A 15,748-nucleotide genomic window follows, 5' to 3' on the forward strand; every position below is an offset into this window, starting at 1 on the left:
TGAGTTTGTACCAGATTTTCTCATTTTAATAGAGTGGGATTCTTTAAAAGGAAGGAAGGAAAGAACTAACATGAATGTTGTTAATTCCTATGAATTGATTTGTTTGTGTGTGTGGTTTTCAGTCAGTTAAGAATGGAGACATTGACATAGTCATCATGACTTACTGGCTCCCAGTATGTTTCCAAGGACAATTCGAAGTGTTGGTGCTGACCTTTAAAGACCTAAACGGCCTCGGCCCAGTATACCTGAAGGAGCGTCTCCATCCCCATTGCTCACTGAAGTCCAGCTCCCAGGGCCTTCTGGCGGTTCCCTCCCTGTGAGAAGTGAGGTTACAGGGCCTTTTTGGTAATGGCACCCTCCCTGTGGAACGCCCTCCCATCAGATGTCAAGGAAATAAACAACTACCTGACTTTTAGAAGACATCTGAAGGCAGCCCTGTTTAGGGATGTTTTTAATGTTCGATGTTTTATCATGTTTTTTAATATTCTGTTGGGAGCTGCCCAGAGTGGCTGGGGAAACCCAGCCAGATGGGCAGGGTATAAATAAATTATTATTATTATTATTGATCTGTGAAAAATTCACAAACATATGGAGTCCGTCTTGTGGAATGCTCTGCCAACGGAGATTCAGCAGGAGCCTTCTGTTTCAACTTTTAAATACCTGCTAGGGGGGAAAAATCTATTCTGTCAGACTTCTGCAGGCAATTCAGAACACACCTTTCCATAACAGCTGGTTTTCCATTTTCATATGCTTATTACTGGATGGGTGGCACTGCTTTACAGTGGTTCCAGTCCTACTGGAGAGCCAGTGTGGTGTAGTGGTTAAGAGTGATGGATTCATAATCTGGTGAACCGGGTTCGCGTCTCCGCTCCTCCACATGCGGCTGCTGGGTGACCTTGGGCCAGTCACACTTCTCTGAAGTCTCTCAGCCCCACTCACCTCACAGAGTGTTTGTTGTGGGGGAGGAAGGAGGAAGGGAAAGGAGAATGTTAGCTGCTTTGAGACTCCTTAGGGTAGTGATAAAGTGAGATATCAAATCCAAACTCCTCTTCTTCTTCTACTTGGATGGTCGTTTCTAGAGGACTATGCTTGGGGAGTGCTTTTTGGCCCCATGGAGCCTTCAATGTGCGGTTCCTCAAGGTTCGACTTTATCCCCCATGCTGTTCAACATATACATGAAACCGCAGAGTGGGGTCATCCGAAGTTTTGGAGCACCTTGTCAGCAATATGGTGATGACACACAGAGCTCTACTTCTCCTTTGCATCTGCAGGTAAGGCAGTGGAAGTGCTGGACCGGTGTCTTGCCTCGATAAGGGACTGGATTATTTAGCCAACAAACTGAAGCTCAATCCAGATAAGACTGAAGCACTGCTAGTGGGTGGTTCCCTAGACCAGATGGGTGGGAGGTTGCCTGCTCTTGACGGGTCACGTAGCTTGCAAGTACTCCTGTATCCTTTGTTGTCAATTGAGGCTCAGGTGGCCTCAATGGCCCAGAGTGCCTTCCATCAGTTTCGGCTGGTGGCCCAGCTGCGCCCTCTATCTGGACAGGGTTAGCCTGACAACCACAGAGCCTAGGGCTTGCCGATCAGAAGGTCGGCGGTTTGAATCCCCGCGATGGGGTGAGCTCCCGTTGCTCGGTCCCTGCTCCTGCCAACCTAGCAGTTCGAAAGCACGTCAAAGTGCAAGTAGATAAATAGGTACCGCTCCGGCGGGAAGGTAAATGGCATTTCCGTGTGCTGCTCTGGTTTGCCAGAAGTGGCTTAGTCATGCTGGCCACATGACCTGGAAGCTGTACGCCGGCTCCTTCGGCCAATAAAGTGAGATGAGCACCACAACCCCAGAGTCGTCCGTGACTGGACCTAATGGTCAGGGGTCCCTTTACCTTTACCTAGGTTAAATTACTGCAGTGTGTTACCATAGAACTGTAGAAGACGGAAGGGACCTCAAGGGGCATCTAGTCCAACCCCCAGTTGGTGCAGAATTAAGCAGCCAGGTTGCTCACTGGGGCAAGACAGTTTAATACCAATCCCGGCCCAACTGGACTAGCTACCAATCAGTATCCAGGACCCATTCAAAGTGCTGGTTTTGACCTATAAAGCCTTAATGTTGTGAACCACCCTGAAATCTTCGGATGAACAGCGGTATACGAATTTAATAAATAAATAAAACAGCTCAGGACTGCAATGCCTCAAGGACTGCCACTCCCCATATAAACTTACCCAGACCCTGTGATCATAATCTGAGGCCCTTTTCTGTGTGCCTCCAAAGGGCAGCAAAACAAGAACAGGGCCTTTTCTTCGGTGGCTCCCTGTTTGTGGAATACTCTTCCCTGGTGCTGTCATTACATATCTTTAGGTGCCAGGCAAAAGCATTCCTCTTCTTCCATGCTTCAGCTAACTAAACCATCTATGGCCTTTTAAACTGGGTTGGGGGTCAGGGGAGGAGGTTTATTAATTTTTTCCTACTACGGTACCTATTTTTGTGACTATATCACACACCACCCTGTGATTCTCTGACGAAGGGCAGCATAGAAATTGAATAACTAACTAACTGGTTTTACATAACATATGGCTGTTGCAAACCACTCTGATATTTTTATGAACAGAAATATGCAAATTTTTTTAAAAAATAGCCTTAATTTTAAAAAAGGAATACCAAACCGTGGAAGGAAGAACACAAGAATTACGGATTGTTGTGGGGATTAAATGGCTCCTTGGTGTAATAAAAAAAGTGGGGCATAAATGCAAAATAAACAAGCAAACAAGATTCATTCCTTTCAATGGTTCTACTGTGGGCAGAGTTCTGTTGCATGCGCCCCGATGGGTCTACTCTGAGTAAATGCTAGACACGTTATTTTTTAAGGCTCCAGCGCACTGGCTGAGGTCAGTTCTCCACGTCGTCGTCCAGGCGGTGACAATCCCGTGCCTTGAGCAGCGGAGGGTTAACCCGGACCCCCACTTGCCTGCCCCCTTTGCAGAATCTGGCGGATCTGGGCTGCTGCGCCCGCACTGCGCCCCGATGGCGCACGGGCGAAGCCTTGCGCGCTCCTGCGCTTGGAGCCGCCTCTCTCCTCCGCCGCCTCCTCGCCCTTCTCGGACCAAAAAGGTGGGAGAGGAAATACCATCGAGCGAGAAAATCTAAGGGAAATACCGCGTGGCTTTCTCCGGAGCCATTTCCTCTCCCTCCTCCCTTTCCCCCCTCTGTCTTGTTATTATTATGTGTATGGTTTGTGGCTATCATTGCTTTTGCTGTCAAAAACGACCGGAACGGGGTCCCCCTCCTGCATCCTCGCCATCGGTGGCACCAGCACTTTGCACATGCTCAGGGGGCGCTGCCTTTAGCTCCAGAAGTTGCGGTTGGTAGGAAGTGGTCAGAAGGGAAGCGGGTAGGGGGTGTGTGTGTGTGTGCGTATGCGTGTTTGGCTCTACACACAACACACAGACACGCAACGCCCCTTGTTCTTCGCTTTGGAGCGTGTGATGAGGACGAAGGAGACGCGAGAGCCCCGAAACCCGGCAAGCAGGGGAGGCGGTAAGTTTCTTGCTATGTTGTTGTCGTCGTTTAGTCGTGTCCGACTCTTCGTGACCCCATGGACCAGAGCACGCCAGGCACTCCTGTCTTCCACTGCCTCCCGCAGTTTGGTCAAACTCATGCTGGTAGCTTCGAGAACACTGTCCAACCATCTCGCCCTCTGTCGTCCCCTTCTCCTTGTGCCCTCCATCTTTCCCAACATCAGCGTCTTTTCCAGGGAGTCTTCTCTTCTCATGAGGTGGAGCCTCAGCTTCTGGATCTGTCCTTCCAGTGAGCACTCAGGGCTGATTTCCTTCAGAATGGATAGGTGTGATCTTTTTGCAGTCCATGGGACTCTCAAGAGTCTCCTCCAGCACCATAATTCAAAAACATCAATTCTTCGGCGATCAGCCTTCTTTATGGTCCGGCTCTCGCTTCCATACATCACTACTGGGAGAACCATAGCTTTAACTATACGGACCTTTGTTGGCAAGGTGATGTCTTCTTTTTAAGATGCTGTCTAGGTTTGTCATCACTTTTCTCCCAAGAAGCAGGCGTCTTTTAATTTCGTGGCTGCTGTCACCATCTGCAGTGATCATGGAGCCCAAAAAAGTAAAGTCTCTCACTGCCTCCATTTCTTCCCCTTCTATTTGCCAGGAGGTGATCGGCCCAGTTGCCATGATCTTCGTTTTTTTGATGTTGAGCTTCAGACCATATTTTGCGCTCTCCTCTTTCACCCTCATTAAAAGGTTCTTTAATTCCTCCTCACTTTCTGCCATTAAGGTTGTGTCATCTGCATATCTGAGGTTGTTGATATTTCTTCCGGCAATCTTAATTCCGGCTAGGGATTCATCCAGCCCAGCCTTTCGCATGATGAATACTGCATATAAGTTAAATAAGCAGGGAGACAATATACAGCCTTGTCATACTCCTTTCCCAATTTTGAACCAATCAGTTGTTCCATATCCAGTTCTAACTGTAGCTTCTTGTCCCATATAGAGATTTCTCAGGAGACAGATGAAGTGATCAGGCACTCCCATTGCTTTAAGAACTTGCCATAGTTTGCTGTGGTCGACACAGTCAAAGGTTTTTGCATAGTCAATGAAGCAGAAGTAGATGGCTTTCTGGAACTCTCTAGCTTTCTCCATAATCCAGCGCATGTTTGCAATTTGGTCTCTGGTTCCTCTGCCTCTTCTAAATCTAGCTTGCACTTCTGGGAGTTCTCGGTCCACATACTGCTTGAGCCTTCCTTGTAGAATTTTAAGCATAACCTTGCTAGCGTGTGAAATGAGTGCAATTGTGCGGTGGTTGGGGCATTCTTTGGCACTGCCCTTCTTTGGGATTGGGATGTAGACTGATCTTCTCCAATCCTCTGGCCACTGCTGAGTTTTCCAAACTTGCTGGGATGTTGAGTGTAGCACCTTAACAGCATCATGTTTTAAAATTTTAAGTACCGTATTTTTCGTTCTATAGGACGCACCGGTCCATAGGACGCACCTCGTTTTTTTGGGGGGGGAAATGAATAAAAAAAATTATCCCCCCCCCGCGGCTGCCGCCCCAAGCCTCGCGTGCTTCGGGCTGCAGGCTACCGCCCCAAGCCTCGCGCGCTCGGCGGGACCTCCCACCGGGCGCGCGAGGCTTGCAGACACTCGCCCGAAGCACGGGGAGCCCTCCGGAGGGCTCCCCGTGCTTCGGGCGACAGACTGCCGCCCCAAGCCTTGCGCGCTCGGCGGGACCTCCTGCCGGGCGCGCAAGGCTTGCAGACACTCGCCCGAAGCACGGGGAGCCCTCCGGAGGGCTCCCCGTGCTTCGGGCGACAAGCTGCAGCCCCAAGCCTTGCGCGCTGGGCGGGACCTCCTGCCGGGCGCGCAAGGCTTGCAGACACTCACCCGAAGCAAGAGGAGCCCTCCGGAGGGCTCCCCGTGCTTCGGGCGACAAGCTGCAGCCCCAAGCCTTGCGCGCTGGGCGGGACCTCCTGCCGGGCGCGCAAGGCTTGCAGACACTCGTCCGAAGCATGGGGAGCCCTCCGGAGGGCTCCCCGTGCTTCGGGCGACAGGCTGCTGCCCCAAGCCTCGCGCGCTCGGCGGGACCTCCTGCCGGGCGCGCAAGGCTTGCGGACGCTCGCCGGGGCTGCAGGCTGCTGCCTGCAAGCCTTGTGAGCCCGCGGGAACTCCCACCGGGCTTGCAAGGCTTGCGGATAGCTTCCTGAAGCCTGGAGAGCGAGAGGGGTCGGTGCGCACCGATGCCTCTCGCTCTCCAGGCTTCAGCGAAAGCCTGCATTCGCTCCATAGGACGCACACACATTTCCCCTTCATTTTTGGAGGGGAAAAAGTGCGTCCTATGGAGCGAAAAATACGGTAGTCTGGAACTCTCTAGCTTTCTCCATGATCCAGCGCATCCTTGCTGTGTAATTCGGTAAAATTTCTTTTTTAAAGCTATCAGGGCGCTCTCGAGACATCAGTGTAACAAAATCACAGTTAGGCAAACTGCGGTGCTGGGAAGTGAGCCGAAAACACCAGCAAAACGGCCAGCGGGAAGACCCACGCAACTGATCGTACGTGTGAAACAGCTTGTGAAAAGTTACAGGTCCCAGAAAAGAAGGAATTGCTCAGAGGCAGAGTATCTGATTTGCACGCAGAAGGTCCCAGGTGGCACCAGCACTTTGCACATGCTCAGGGGGCGCTTCCCTTTAGCTCCAGAAGTTGCGGTTGGTGGGTTCAATCCAGGAGATGCTGAGTCCCTGGAGAGCTGCTGTCGGTCATTGTGGGCAATAACTGAGCTAGATGGGCCAATGGTCTGGCTTCAGTAGAAGGCAGCTTCCTATATTCATAAAGGAGAGGCAGTGTGGTGCAGTGGTTAGTGCGTTGGACCAGGACCTGGGAGATCAGGGTTCAGATCCTCCACTTGGGTGATCTTGGGGTACTTGCTATCCTGATGTATCTAACAGGGTGTTGTGGGGGGCTAAATAAGGGGGAGAGCCATGTGCTCCAGTTCCCCCCCGTTTTGCTTTTCGGAGGGTAGTTAAGTTCATTGGGACGCCGGACAGAGTGAGGGCAAGATTGGAACAGTGATTGTGTATATTGTGAAGTGAAAGAGGCATTCGATGATAACACTTCCTGTTTTGTCAGCTACTTACTAATTAAAACATCAAAAGCATGTGACCCCCCCCAAAAAAATAAAAAAATTAGGGGAACTATAGTTTAAGGGGAAATTTTTAAGAAAGCAGGGATATTTTTAAAAATCATTATTGAATGATAAAAAGGTAAAGGGACCCCTGACCATTAGGTCCAGTCGCGGACGACTCTGGGGTTGCGGCGCTCATCTCGCTTTATTGGCCGAGGGAGCCGGCGTACAGCTTCCGGGTCATGTGGCCAGCATGACTAAGCCGCTTCTGGCAAACCAGAGCAGCGCACGGAAACGCCGTTTACCTTCCTGCCGGAGTGGTACCTATTTATCTATTTGCGCTTTGACGTGCTTTCGAACTGCTAGGTTGGCAGGAGCTGGGATAGAGCAACGGGAGCTCACCCCGTCGCAGGGATTCGAACCGCCAACCTTCTGATCGGCAAGTCCTAGGCTCTGTGGTTTAACCCACAGCGCCACCCGCGTCCCTTATTGAATGATATTCCCTCCCAAAAAAATTCACACCATAAAATAACAGTAAAGAAAAGAACAACTTAAAACAAGTGAAGCCGCAAGTATCATAAAATCATGCCAAATAAAGTGGGGCAAAGAATGGAGAATCAAGCAACATTGAGCATTACACTGAACTTAAACTAAAGACTGATATAAGAATTAGAGACCCCGGGTGCATATTGCGATTTGAATGTTTTAATGTGTTGTTTTAATTGCATTTAACCTTTTAGGTGGAATGATCTGAGAAAAGGTTTTCTTTCTGTGCAAGAATCTTGTGGGACTGCAATTTACAACTCTTTGCTCTCTAGCCCATAAACAAGAGATTTTATCTATGCCTGGGAATGCATAAACCCAAAGAGCCTCAAAGAGGTTGTTCTTAAGAGAGACTTAGCAACTAGGGTGTTAATCAGAAATCCCTGAAGCTTCCTGAAAGGTAGATGGAAGAAATGTCAGTAAAGACTGATCATGGGCTAAGTTGCCATGGTAACGTGGGACATCCAATACCTAAATTGGGCAAATGGCCTGAGCATTTCTGGTCACTTCAAGATGGGGAAGCTGAAAGCAGAAAGATGACATACATGTTTTTAATCCCATGACCTGTAACCATTTTTTGTTTTTATGCTTGTAAGATGGATACATTATGTTGTGAGACTGTTTTGATGTTTTATGGCTCTTTGTGGTCTCTGCCTATACTGTATAATCTGCCTTCGAATTCTACTTGGGGAAGACACTTGGCTTGAGGTTCAGTTAAAACACCCAGGTTAATTTGAGCTCTGCCCTGTTGGAATAGGATAAAGTACTGGGCCATAATAATAATAATAATAATAATAATAATAATAATAATAATTTATTTATACCCCGCCCATCTGGCTGGGCTTCCCCAGCCACTCTGGACGGCTTCCAACAAAATATTAAAATACAGTAATGCATCAAACATTAAAAGCTTCCCTAAACAGGGCTGCCTTCAAATGTCTTCTAAAAGTCTGGTAGTTGTTTTTCTCTTTGACATCTGGTGGGAGGGCGTTCCACAGGGCGGGTGCCACTACCGAGAAGGCCCTCTGCCTGGTTCCCTGTAACTTGGCTTCTGGCAGTGAGGGAACCACCAGAAGGCCCTCAGCGCTGGACCTCAGTGTCCGGGCAGAACAATAGGGGTGGAGACACTCCTTCAGATATACTGGACCGAGGCCGTTTAGGGCTTTAAAGGTCAGCACCAACACTTTGAATTGTTCTTGGAAACGTACTATCTGGATGCTGGGCCCACCTGTTTATTCCTTGGTTCCTAGGGATGCAAGTGGCGCTGTGGTCTAAACCACTGAGTCTCTTGGGTTTGCTGATCGGAAGGTTGGCAGTTCAAAACCCCGCGGCGGGGTGAGCTACCGTTTCTCTGTCCCAGCTCCTGCCAACCTAGCAGTTCAAAAGCATGCCAGTGCAAGTAGATAAATAGGTACCGCTGTGGCGGGAAGGTAAACAGCATTTCCATGCGCTCTGGTTTCCATCACTGTGTCCCTTTGCACCAGAAGCAGTTTAGTCCTGCTGGCCACATGACCCAGAAAGCTGTCTGTGGACAAACGCCGGCTCCCTCGGCCTGAAAGCAAGATGAGCGCCGCAACCCCATAGTCACCTTTGACTGGACTTAACTGTCCGGGGTCCTTCACCTTTTTCCCTTTACCTCCTTGGCTCCTACCCACACACACTCTGTGCAGGCTATTTTCAATATACAGTCGTACCTCGGGTTACAGAAGCTTCAGGTTACAAACGCTTCAGGTTACAGACTCCGCTAACCCAGAAATAGTACCTCGGGTTAAGAACTTTGCTTCAGGATGAGAACAGAAATTGCGTGGCAGTGGCAGCGGGAGGCCCCATTAGCTAAAGTGGTGCTTCAGGTTAAGAACAGTTTCAGGTTAAGAACGGACCTCCAGAATGAATTAAGTTCTTAACCCAAGCGTCCACTGTACCAAGATTCTGCTTGTCTTTTGAACTGCAGGAGCCAACATGGCAACGGCCAAGGCAAAGAGGATCAAGTTTTCTGATGAGGAGAAGTTCCTGATCCTGGAAGGATTTGCTCTCCGCAAGGACATCCTGATCCCGAAGAGCGGCCGCTACAGCAACACTGCTGCCTGCCAACGGGCCTGGGAGGAGATCGCCGCGGCCGTCAACTCTCTGAATCCTCTCATTCAGCGCACTCCGCAAGAGATCCTCAAGAAGTGGAAAAACATGGTGGTGGACGCCCGTAAAGGTCTAAGCGTGGAGAAGCACCCTCTGCTGCAGAGGCAGCCCCGGGAACGCCTCTTCCGCGATATCGTCGCTCTCCTCAATAAAACGGACCCCATGCTCCCCAGACCGTTGCTTTACAGTCCTGACTTGAGAGCTGAGTCTCCGGGCAGCCCCAGAGGAGACGCGTCACCAACAATCCACGCCGAAGTGCTCTCAGGCTCGCCTTGCCTGTCGTATCTCCGCAGCGACAGCTACTACCGGCAGCCTTGCCGGATTGAGGCTCCTGGAAACCCCAAAGCCAACGGGGGATCGCCGCAGGCAGATTTAGCAAGGCAGAACTTTGCCAGCCTCTCGCAGTCCGGGGACGACATCGAACAACGTGCAGAGGGCACTCGAGAGAGAGGGGGAAAGACGTCAGCGGAGCCCTGCAAGGGGGTCTCATTGAGCTACGTTCATCACTCGGACCAGCCGCACTGTGCACAAATCCCCAGGATGCTTTTGCCCCAAAGGGGGGAATCCGGGCGGTCCAGCGTTTCTAGAATGCCAGAACCTAGTACCTGCCCATCAGAATTCCCTTTGTCATGTAAGCTTGAGTGCCCTCTCAGCCCCCAGCGGGAATGTCCTTGTCTGGGAACTACCTGCAGCCCCTTGATTCAAAGCAGTGGCATTGCGAGTTTCGGTGCCAAAGGCACCCCCTCTGCCCTTGATGATCACGGTGAGGTTCTCTACCCAACTCAGGTTGAACTGCTTGTCTGTTTAGTCATTTAGTCGTGTCCGACTCTTCGTGACCCCATGGACGTCCCCTTCTCCTGTCGTCCCCTTCTCCTTGTGCCCTCCATCTTTCCCAACATCAGGGTCTTTCCCAGGGAGTCTTCTCTTCTCATGAGGTGGCCAAAGTACTGGAGCCTCAGCTTCATGATCTGTCCTTCCAGTGAGCACTCAGGGCTGATTTCCTTCAGAATGGAGAGGTTTGATCTTCTTGCAGTCCATGGGACTCTCAAGAGTCTCCTCCAGCACCATAGGGAGGAGGCCAAGTCCACGGTGGGCCGCGCCAGGTGCAGAAGTGGGCAAAGGAATGCATGTAAAATTGACCTCTAGTTTCTGCACACACTCGCAAACCCCTGTCAGTCCTCTGTTCAAGTGTAGAATCATAGAACTGCAGAGTGGAAAGGGACCCCCGCGGTCATCTAGTCCAGCCCCCTGCAATGCAGGAAATATGCAGGTGGCCTGTATGGAGACGGTACCTGCAACCTCGACCTGAGATGCGTGGATAGCACAGTTGGTTGGAACGTGGTGCAGATAACGCTAAGGTTGCAGGTTCGATCCCCGTATGGGACAGCTGCATAATTCCTGCATTGCAGGGAGTTGGATCAGATGATCCTCAGAGTCCCTTCCAAGTCTGCAGTCCTATGATTCTGTGATTAATACTACTACTAATAATATTAATTATTACCCCTGACAATTATTATTATTTATTATTTATACCCCGCCCATCTGGCTGGGTTTCCCCAGCCACTCTGGGCGGCTCCCAACAGAATATTAAAAAACATGATAAAACATCAAACATTAAAAACATCCCTAAAGAGGGCTGCCTTCAGATGTCTTCTAAAAGTCAGATACAGTGGTACCTCAGGTTAAGTACTTAATTCGTTCCGGAGGTCCATTCTTAACCTGAAACTGTTCTTAACCTGAGGTATCACTTTAGCTAATGGGCCTCCCGCTGCCACCGCGCGATTTCTGTTCTCATCCTGAAGCAAAGTTCTTAACCTGAGGTACTATTTGATTCTTTGATTATCAGTGCCATGCTCTAACCCAGGCTTCCTCAACCTTGTCCCTCCAGATGTTTTTGGCCTACAGCTCCCAGGAGCCCTAGCTAGCAGGACCAGTGGTCAGGGATGATGGGAATTGTAGTCTCAAAACATCTGGAGGGCTGAGGTTGAGGAAGCCTGCTCTAACCAACTGAGCTAACTGCTAAATGAAAGAAGCATTATCAGTCCAGTGACACAGTCATGCGGTTGTGGATTGAAGCGGGGCCAGTGAGGGGTGTGGCCTGTCAGTGGGGGTGTGGCCTGGGGAGAATTCCAAAGGCCAGGCCAGGCTTCCTCAAACTTGGCCCTCCAGATGTTTTTCGCCTACAACTCCCATGATCCTTAGCTAGCAGGACCAGTGCTGATGGGATGATGGGAATTGTAGTCTCAAAACATCTGAAGGGCTGAGTTTGAGGAAGCCTGGGCCAGGCAGATAAGGCTAGAGAGCCTGAGGATGGACACTCTGTTTTAATGAATGCAGCTATGGCCCACCTTTCCTTCAGAGAACCAAAGGTAACCTACAAGGTTTTCCCCGTCCTCTTTTTTTCCTCACAAACAGCCCTATGAGGTAGGTTCAGCTGAGAAATGATGACTGGCCCAAGGCCACTGAGGGTGCATTCAGAAGCAGGGAATATTGTGTTTGTATTCCTGATTATTATACTGGTGCTCCTGTCTCGTTTTCAAATTTATTTTCCCCCACACTGCAGCATTTCTGTTCAATCGCAATTCCCCTGTCAAAACAGCAGGAAAGAGTTGCATGCCCCAAGACTCGCTACTTGACCCCCAATATTTTCCAGGTGAAATAGGCTGCCCACAGATTCTTTCTGGAATCAAATAACCTGGAAACGAGTGATTGACGTGCTATTTACCATCAGGAGATTGAATACACTGCTGTGTGAATGCAGCCCTGGTGAACTTTGTAGCCAGGTGTTTAGTATGCGGGGTCAAATGAGGGAACTGTTTAATGTACAGCGGGTTCTGTTGGTTGCATATGCTGGAAGTATGCATGTGCTGGCTTGAGACTGTAAAACCCATGATGCAGTGCGATCATGAGTGATAGGACACCTGCATTAGGGGGGGGGGATCCATGATCTGTAAGTGAAGCAAGCAATTATATATAGTCAGTATGGGAGTGGGGACACGGGTGGCGCTGTGGGTTAAACCACAGAGCCTAGGACTTGCCGATCAGAAGGTTGGCGGTTCGAATCCCTGCGACGGGGTGAGCTCCCGTTGCTCGTTCCCTGCTCCTGCCAACCTAGCAGTTCAAAAGCATGTCAAAGTGCAAGTAGATAAATAGGTACCGCTCCAGCGGGAAGGTAAACGGTGTTTCCGTGCCTCTCTGGTTCGCCAGAAGCGGCTTGGTCATGCTGGCCACATGAGCCGGAAGCTGTACACCGGCTCCCTCGGTCAATAAAGCGAGATGAGCATCGCAACCCCAGAGTCAGCCACGACTGGACCTAATGGTCAGGGGTCCCCTTACCTTTAAGTATGGGAGTACAGATGGGCTTAGTTGAAGTTTTGACTGTTTTGTCTAAGTTGCACCTTGCTGGTGTTTCACACAGGTTGCCCTGGCTCTCTGCTTTAACCCTCTTTTTCTTGGGCTTCTGTTTGCTTGCAGCTGAAGCTTTGAACCCCAGCCAGAAGGGTTGCAGCACGCCAAGCAGAGGCCCATCCAGAGAGCTTTTGGAGAGGCAGAGCCAGCTGCAAACCGAGGTTCTAGAACTGCAGAAGGAGACCCTCCAGCTGCAGAAGGAAAAGATCCTTCTGGAGAAAGAGAAACTGTTGCTGGAAATCCTCAAGCTCCGCCGTGACCTGGGCACATGAGAACAGTGTCTGAGAAGTTCTTCTCTTCTCTGAATTTGAGCTTTCCACCAGGAACTTGATGCATCTCTGAGGGAGGGCAGGACTCGGAGCCAGACTCATTGTGGGTGGGTGTGAAATCGTCACCACCATCACTGTGCCCTTGAGCATGCACAGAGTGCCTTTCTCATCACCAAGCGCCCGCAAATCACTGATTGGTTTCTGGGCTTAGGAACAGGGCTTTCAGATGAGTCTGGCGACTCCAATCTCTTTGCCCTTTCCATATACAGTGGTACCTCGGGTTACATACGCTTCAGGTTACAGACTCCGCTAACCCAGAAATAGTGCTTCAGGTTAAGAACTTTGCTTCAGGTTAAGAACAGTTTCAGGTTAAGTATGGATCTCCGGAACGAATTAAATACTTAACCCAAGGTACCACTGTATCCCAGGTGGCGCTGTGGGTTAAACCACAGAGCCTAGGACTTGCCGATCAGAAGGTCGATGGTTCGAATCCCCGCAACGGGGTGAGCTCCCATTGCTCAGTCCCGGCTCCTGCCAACCTAGAAGTTCGAAAGCATAAATAGGTACCGCTCTGGCGGGAAGGTAAACGGCGTTTCCGTTCGCTGCTCTGGTTCACCAGAAGTGGCTTAGTCATGCTGGCCACGTGACCCGGAAGCTGTACGCCGGCTCCCTCGGCCAATAAAGTGAGATGAGCGCCGCAACCCCAGAGTTGGTCACAACTGGACCTAATGGTCAGGGGTCCCTGAACCAGAACCTGAACGACTGTATCCCATTTGGCCCTCCAGATGCTGATGGAGCACAACTCCCAACAGCAAGGGATGATGGGAGTTGAAGTCCAGCCACACCTAGACAACCACACATCTCCTAACCTTGCCATTTGTCAAAGAGACACTACAGATTCAGAGCATCTTTCTCATTCACGTAAACGGTGAATTGTTGAAGTTGGCGAACATCAACGTTCTCCTTCCTTACAGGGCCGGGGAACCATGAGGGCCTCATTCCCCATCTGGGGAGCCTTCCGAGGACCATGTGATTGTGGGCGGAGCCAGAGGCAAAAGTGGGCGGAGCAACAGATTCCGCTTCCACCTGGTGCATTCCATTTGTGCCTCATCCTTCCTCCTGGAATGTCTTCTGAGGACCGCACGGCAGGGGTGGGCGGGGCCAGAGGCAAGTGGGCGGGGCAACAGATGCTGCTCTCACTTTGCATGGCAGGGACACGAGCCAGGGGCAGATCAGTACAGTGGTACCTCGGGTTAAGTACTTAATTCGTTCCGGAGGTCCGTTCTTAACCTGAAACTCTTCTGAAGCTGAAGCACCACTTTAGCTAACGGGGCCTCCTGCTGCTGCCGTGCCGCCAGAGCACGATTTCTGTTCTCATCCTGAAGCAAAGTTCTTAACCCGAGGTACTATTTCTGGGTTAGCGGAGTCTGTAACCCTGAAGCGTATGTAACCTGAAGCGTCTGTAACCCGAGGTACCACTGTAATAACTCAGGTGGTATCAGTGAAGCGAACTATGTATTCAAAGAAACAAACAGCTCAGGAGACCAGACTTAGCACAGCAACTCTTCCCGGAAGATCTTGCCCCAAGGCGGCAGTTGTGAGGACTGAAGGTCCCCCTGTCTTCCCGCAGCTGCCTAAGTCCCCTCCTTTCCAGGGCTTCCCCCAAGCAGTCATAGACAGCGATTGCGCATGAACAACCCCATGCTCTGCACGTTTGCGCTGTGTTCCGGTTACGCAAAAAGTCTTCTTCACACCCGTGCCCAGCTCTACACCCAGGCAAGCAAGAACCATTATTGCAGTACACGGACAAATTCCAGCCAGATTTTTTTAAAAATTAATCACTAAAGGAGGGCATGGAGCCAACGTCAGCAAGAGGCGTAGCCTGTGGGTGGGTTTGCAGCCCAGGGAGTGTCTCATGGGACCGCTGGAGAAACGTGGAAAACACTGGGCCCCAGGTTCCCCACCTTTGCTTTGAGCTTTTAGTTGTTGTTGTTGTCGTTGTTTAGTCGTTTAGTCGTGTCCGACTCTTCATGACCCCCTGGACCAGAGCACGCCAGGTACTCCTGTCTTCCACTGCCTCCTTCAGCTTGGTCAAACTCATGTTGGTAGCTTCGAGAACACTGTCCAACCATCTCGTCCTCTGTCGTCCCCTTTTCCTTGTGCCCTCCATCTTTCCCAACATCAGGGTCTTTTCCAGGGAGTCTTCTCTTCTCGTGAGGTGGCCAAAGTATTGGAGCCTCAGCTTCAGGATCTGTCCTTCCAGTGAGCACTCAGGGCTCATCTCCTTCAGAATGGATAGGTTTGATCTTCTTGCAGTCCATGGGACTCTCAAGAGTCTCCTCCAGCACCAGAATTCAAAAGCATCCATTCTTCAGCGATCAGCCTTCTTTATGGTCCAGCTCTCACTTACATACATCACTACTGGGAAAACCATAGCTTTAACTATACGGATCTTTGTCTCTGCTTTTTGAGATGCTGTCTAGATTATCATCGCTTTTCTCCCAAGAAGCAGGCATCTTTTAATTTCGTGACTGCTGTCACCATCTGCAGTGATCATGGAGCCCAAGAAAGTAAAGTCTCTCACTGCCTCCATTTCTTCCCCTTCTATTTGCCAGGAGGTCAACAAAGGGGCAAGATAGTTCAATAGGCTTGTCCACCTGCTTAGGAACCTTAATCAGGGTTCCTCACTGTGTGGAGAAGCCTATGCGTGCTAAATGTGTGGGTGTTGGGGGAGCTCATGGTCCTTGTGGAACATGTGAGAA

The 15,748-nt window shown here is 50.4% G+C and overlaps 1 protein-coding gene across 3 annotated transcripts in view; it reads left to right on the forward strand.

Moving 5' to 3' along the window:
• The first annotated feature begins 2,684 nt into the window (after positions 1-2,684).
• LOC308465334 (uncharacterized protein) overlaps positions 2,685-15,748 on the forward strand; it is a 118,655-nt gene continuing 105,591 nt past the window's right edge. The window contains exons 1-3 of one of the 3 annotated variants that reach the window (XR_013980394.1): positions 2,685-3,531; positions 9,128-10,072; positions 12,784-13,318. Coding sequence is in view for 1 of the 3 variants with exons in the window: in XM_080985204.1 (XP_080841330.1) it covers positions 3,411-3,531; positions 9,128-10,072; positions 12,784-12,989 (1,272 nt within the window). In the remaining 2 variants the exon portion in view is untranslated. Of the gene's footprint in view, positions 3,532-9,127; positions 10,073-12,783; positions 15,221-15,748 lie in introns of those variants that run through there. The other 2 variants (XR_013980395.1, XM_080985204.1) reach the window with 2 other exon arrangements.

The sequence above is a fragment of the Podarcis pityusensis genome, assembly GCF_964106645.2.
Source record: "Podarcis pityusensis genome assembly, chromosome: 16".
Lineage (NCBI taxonomy): Eukaryota > Metazoa > Chordata > Lepidosauria > Squamata > Lacertidae > Podarcis > Podarcis pityusensis.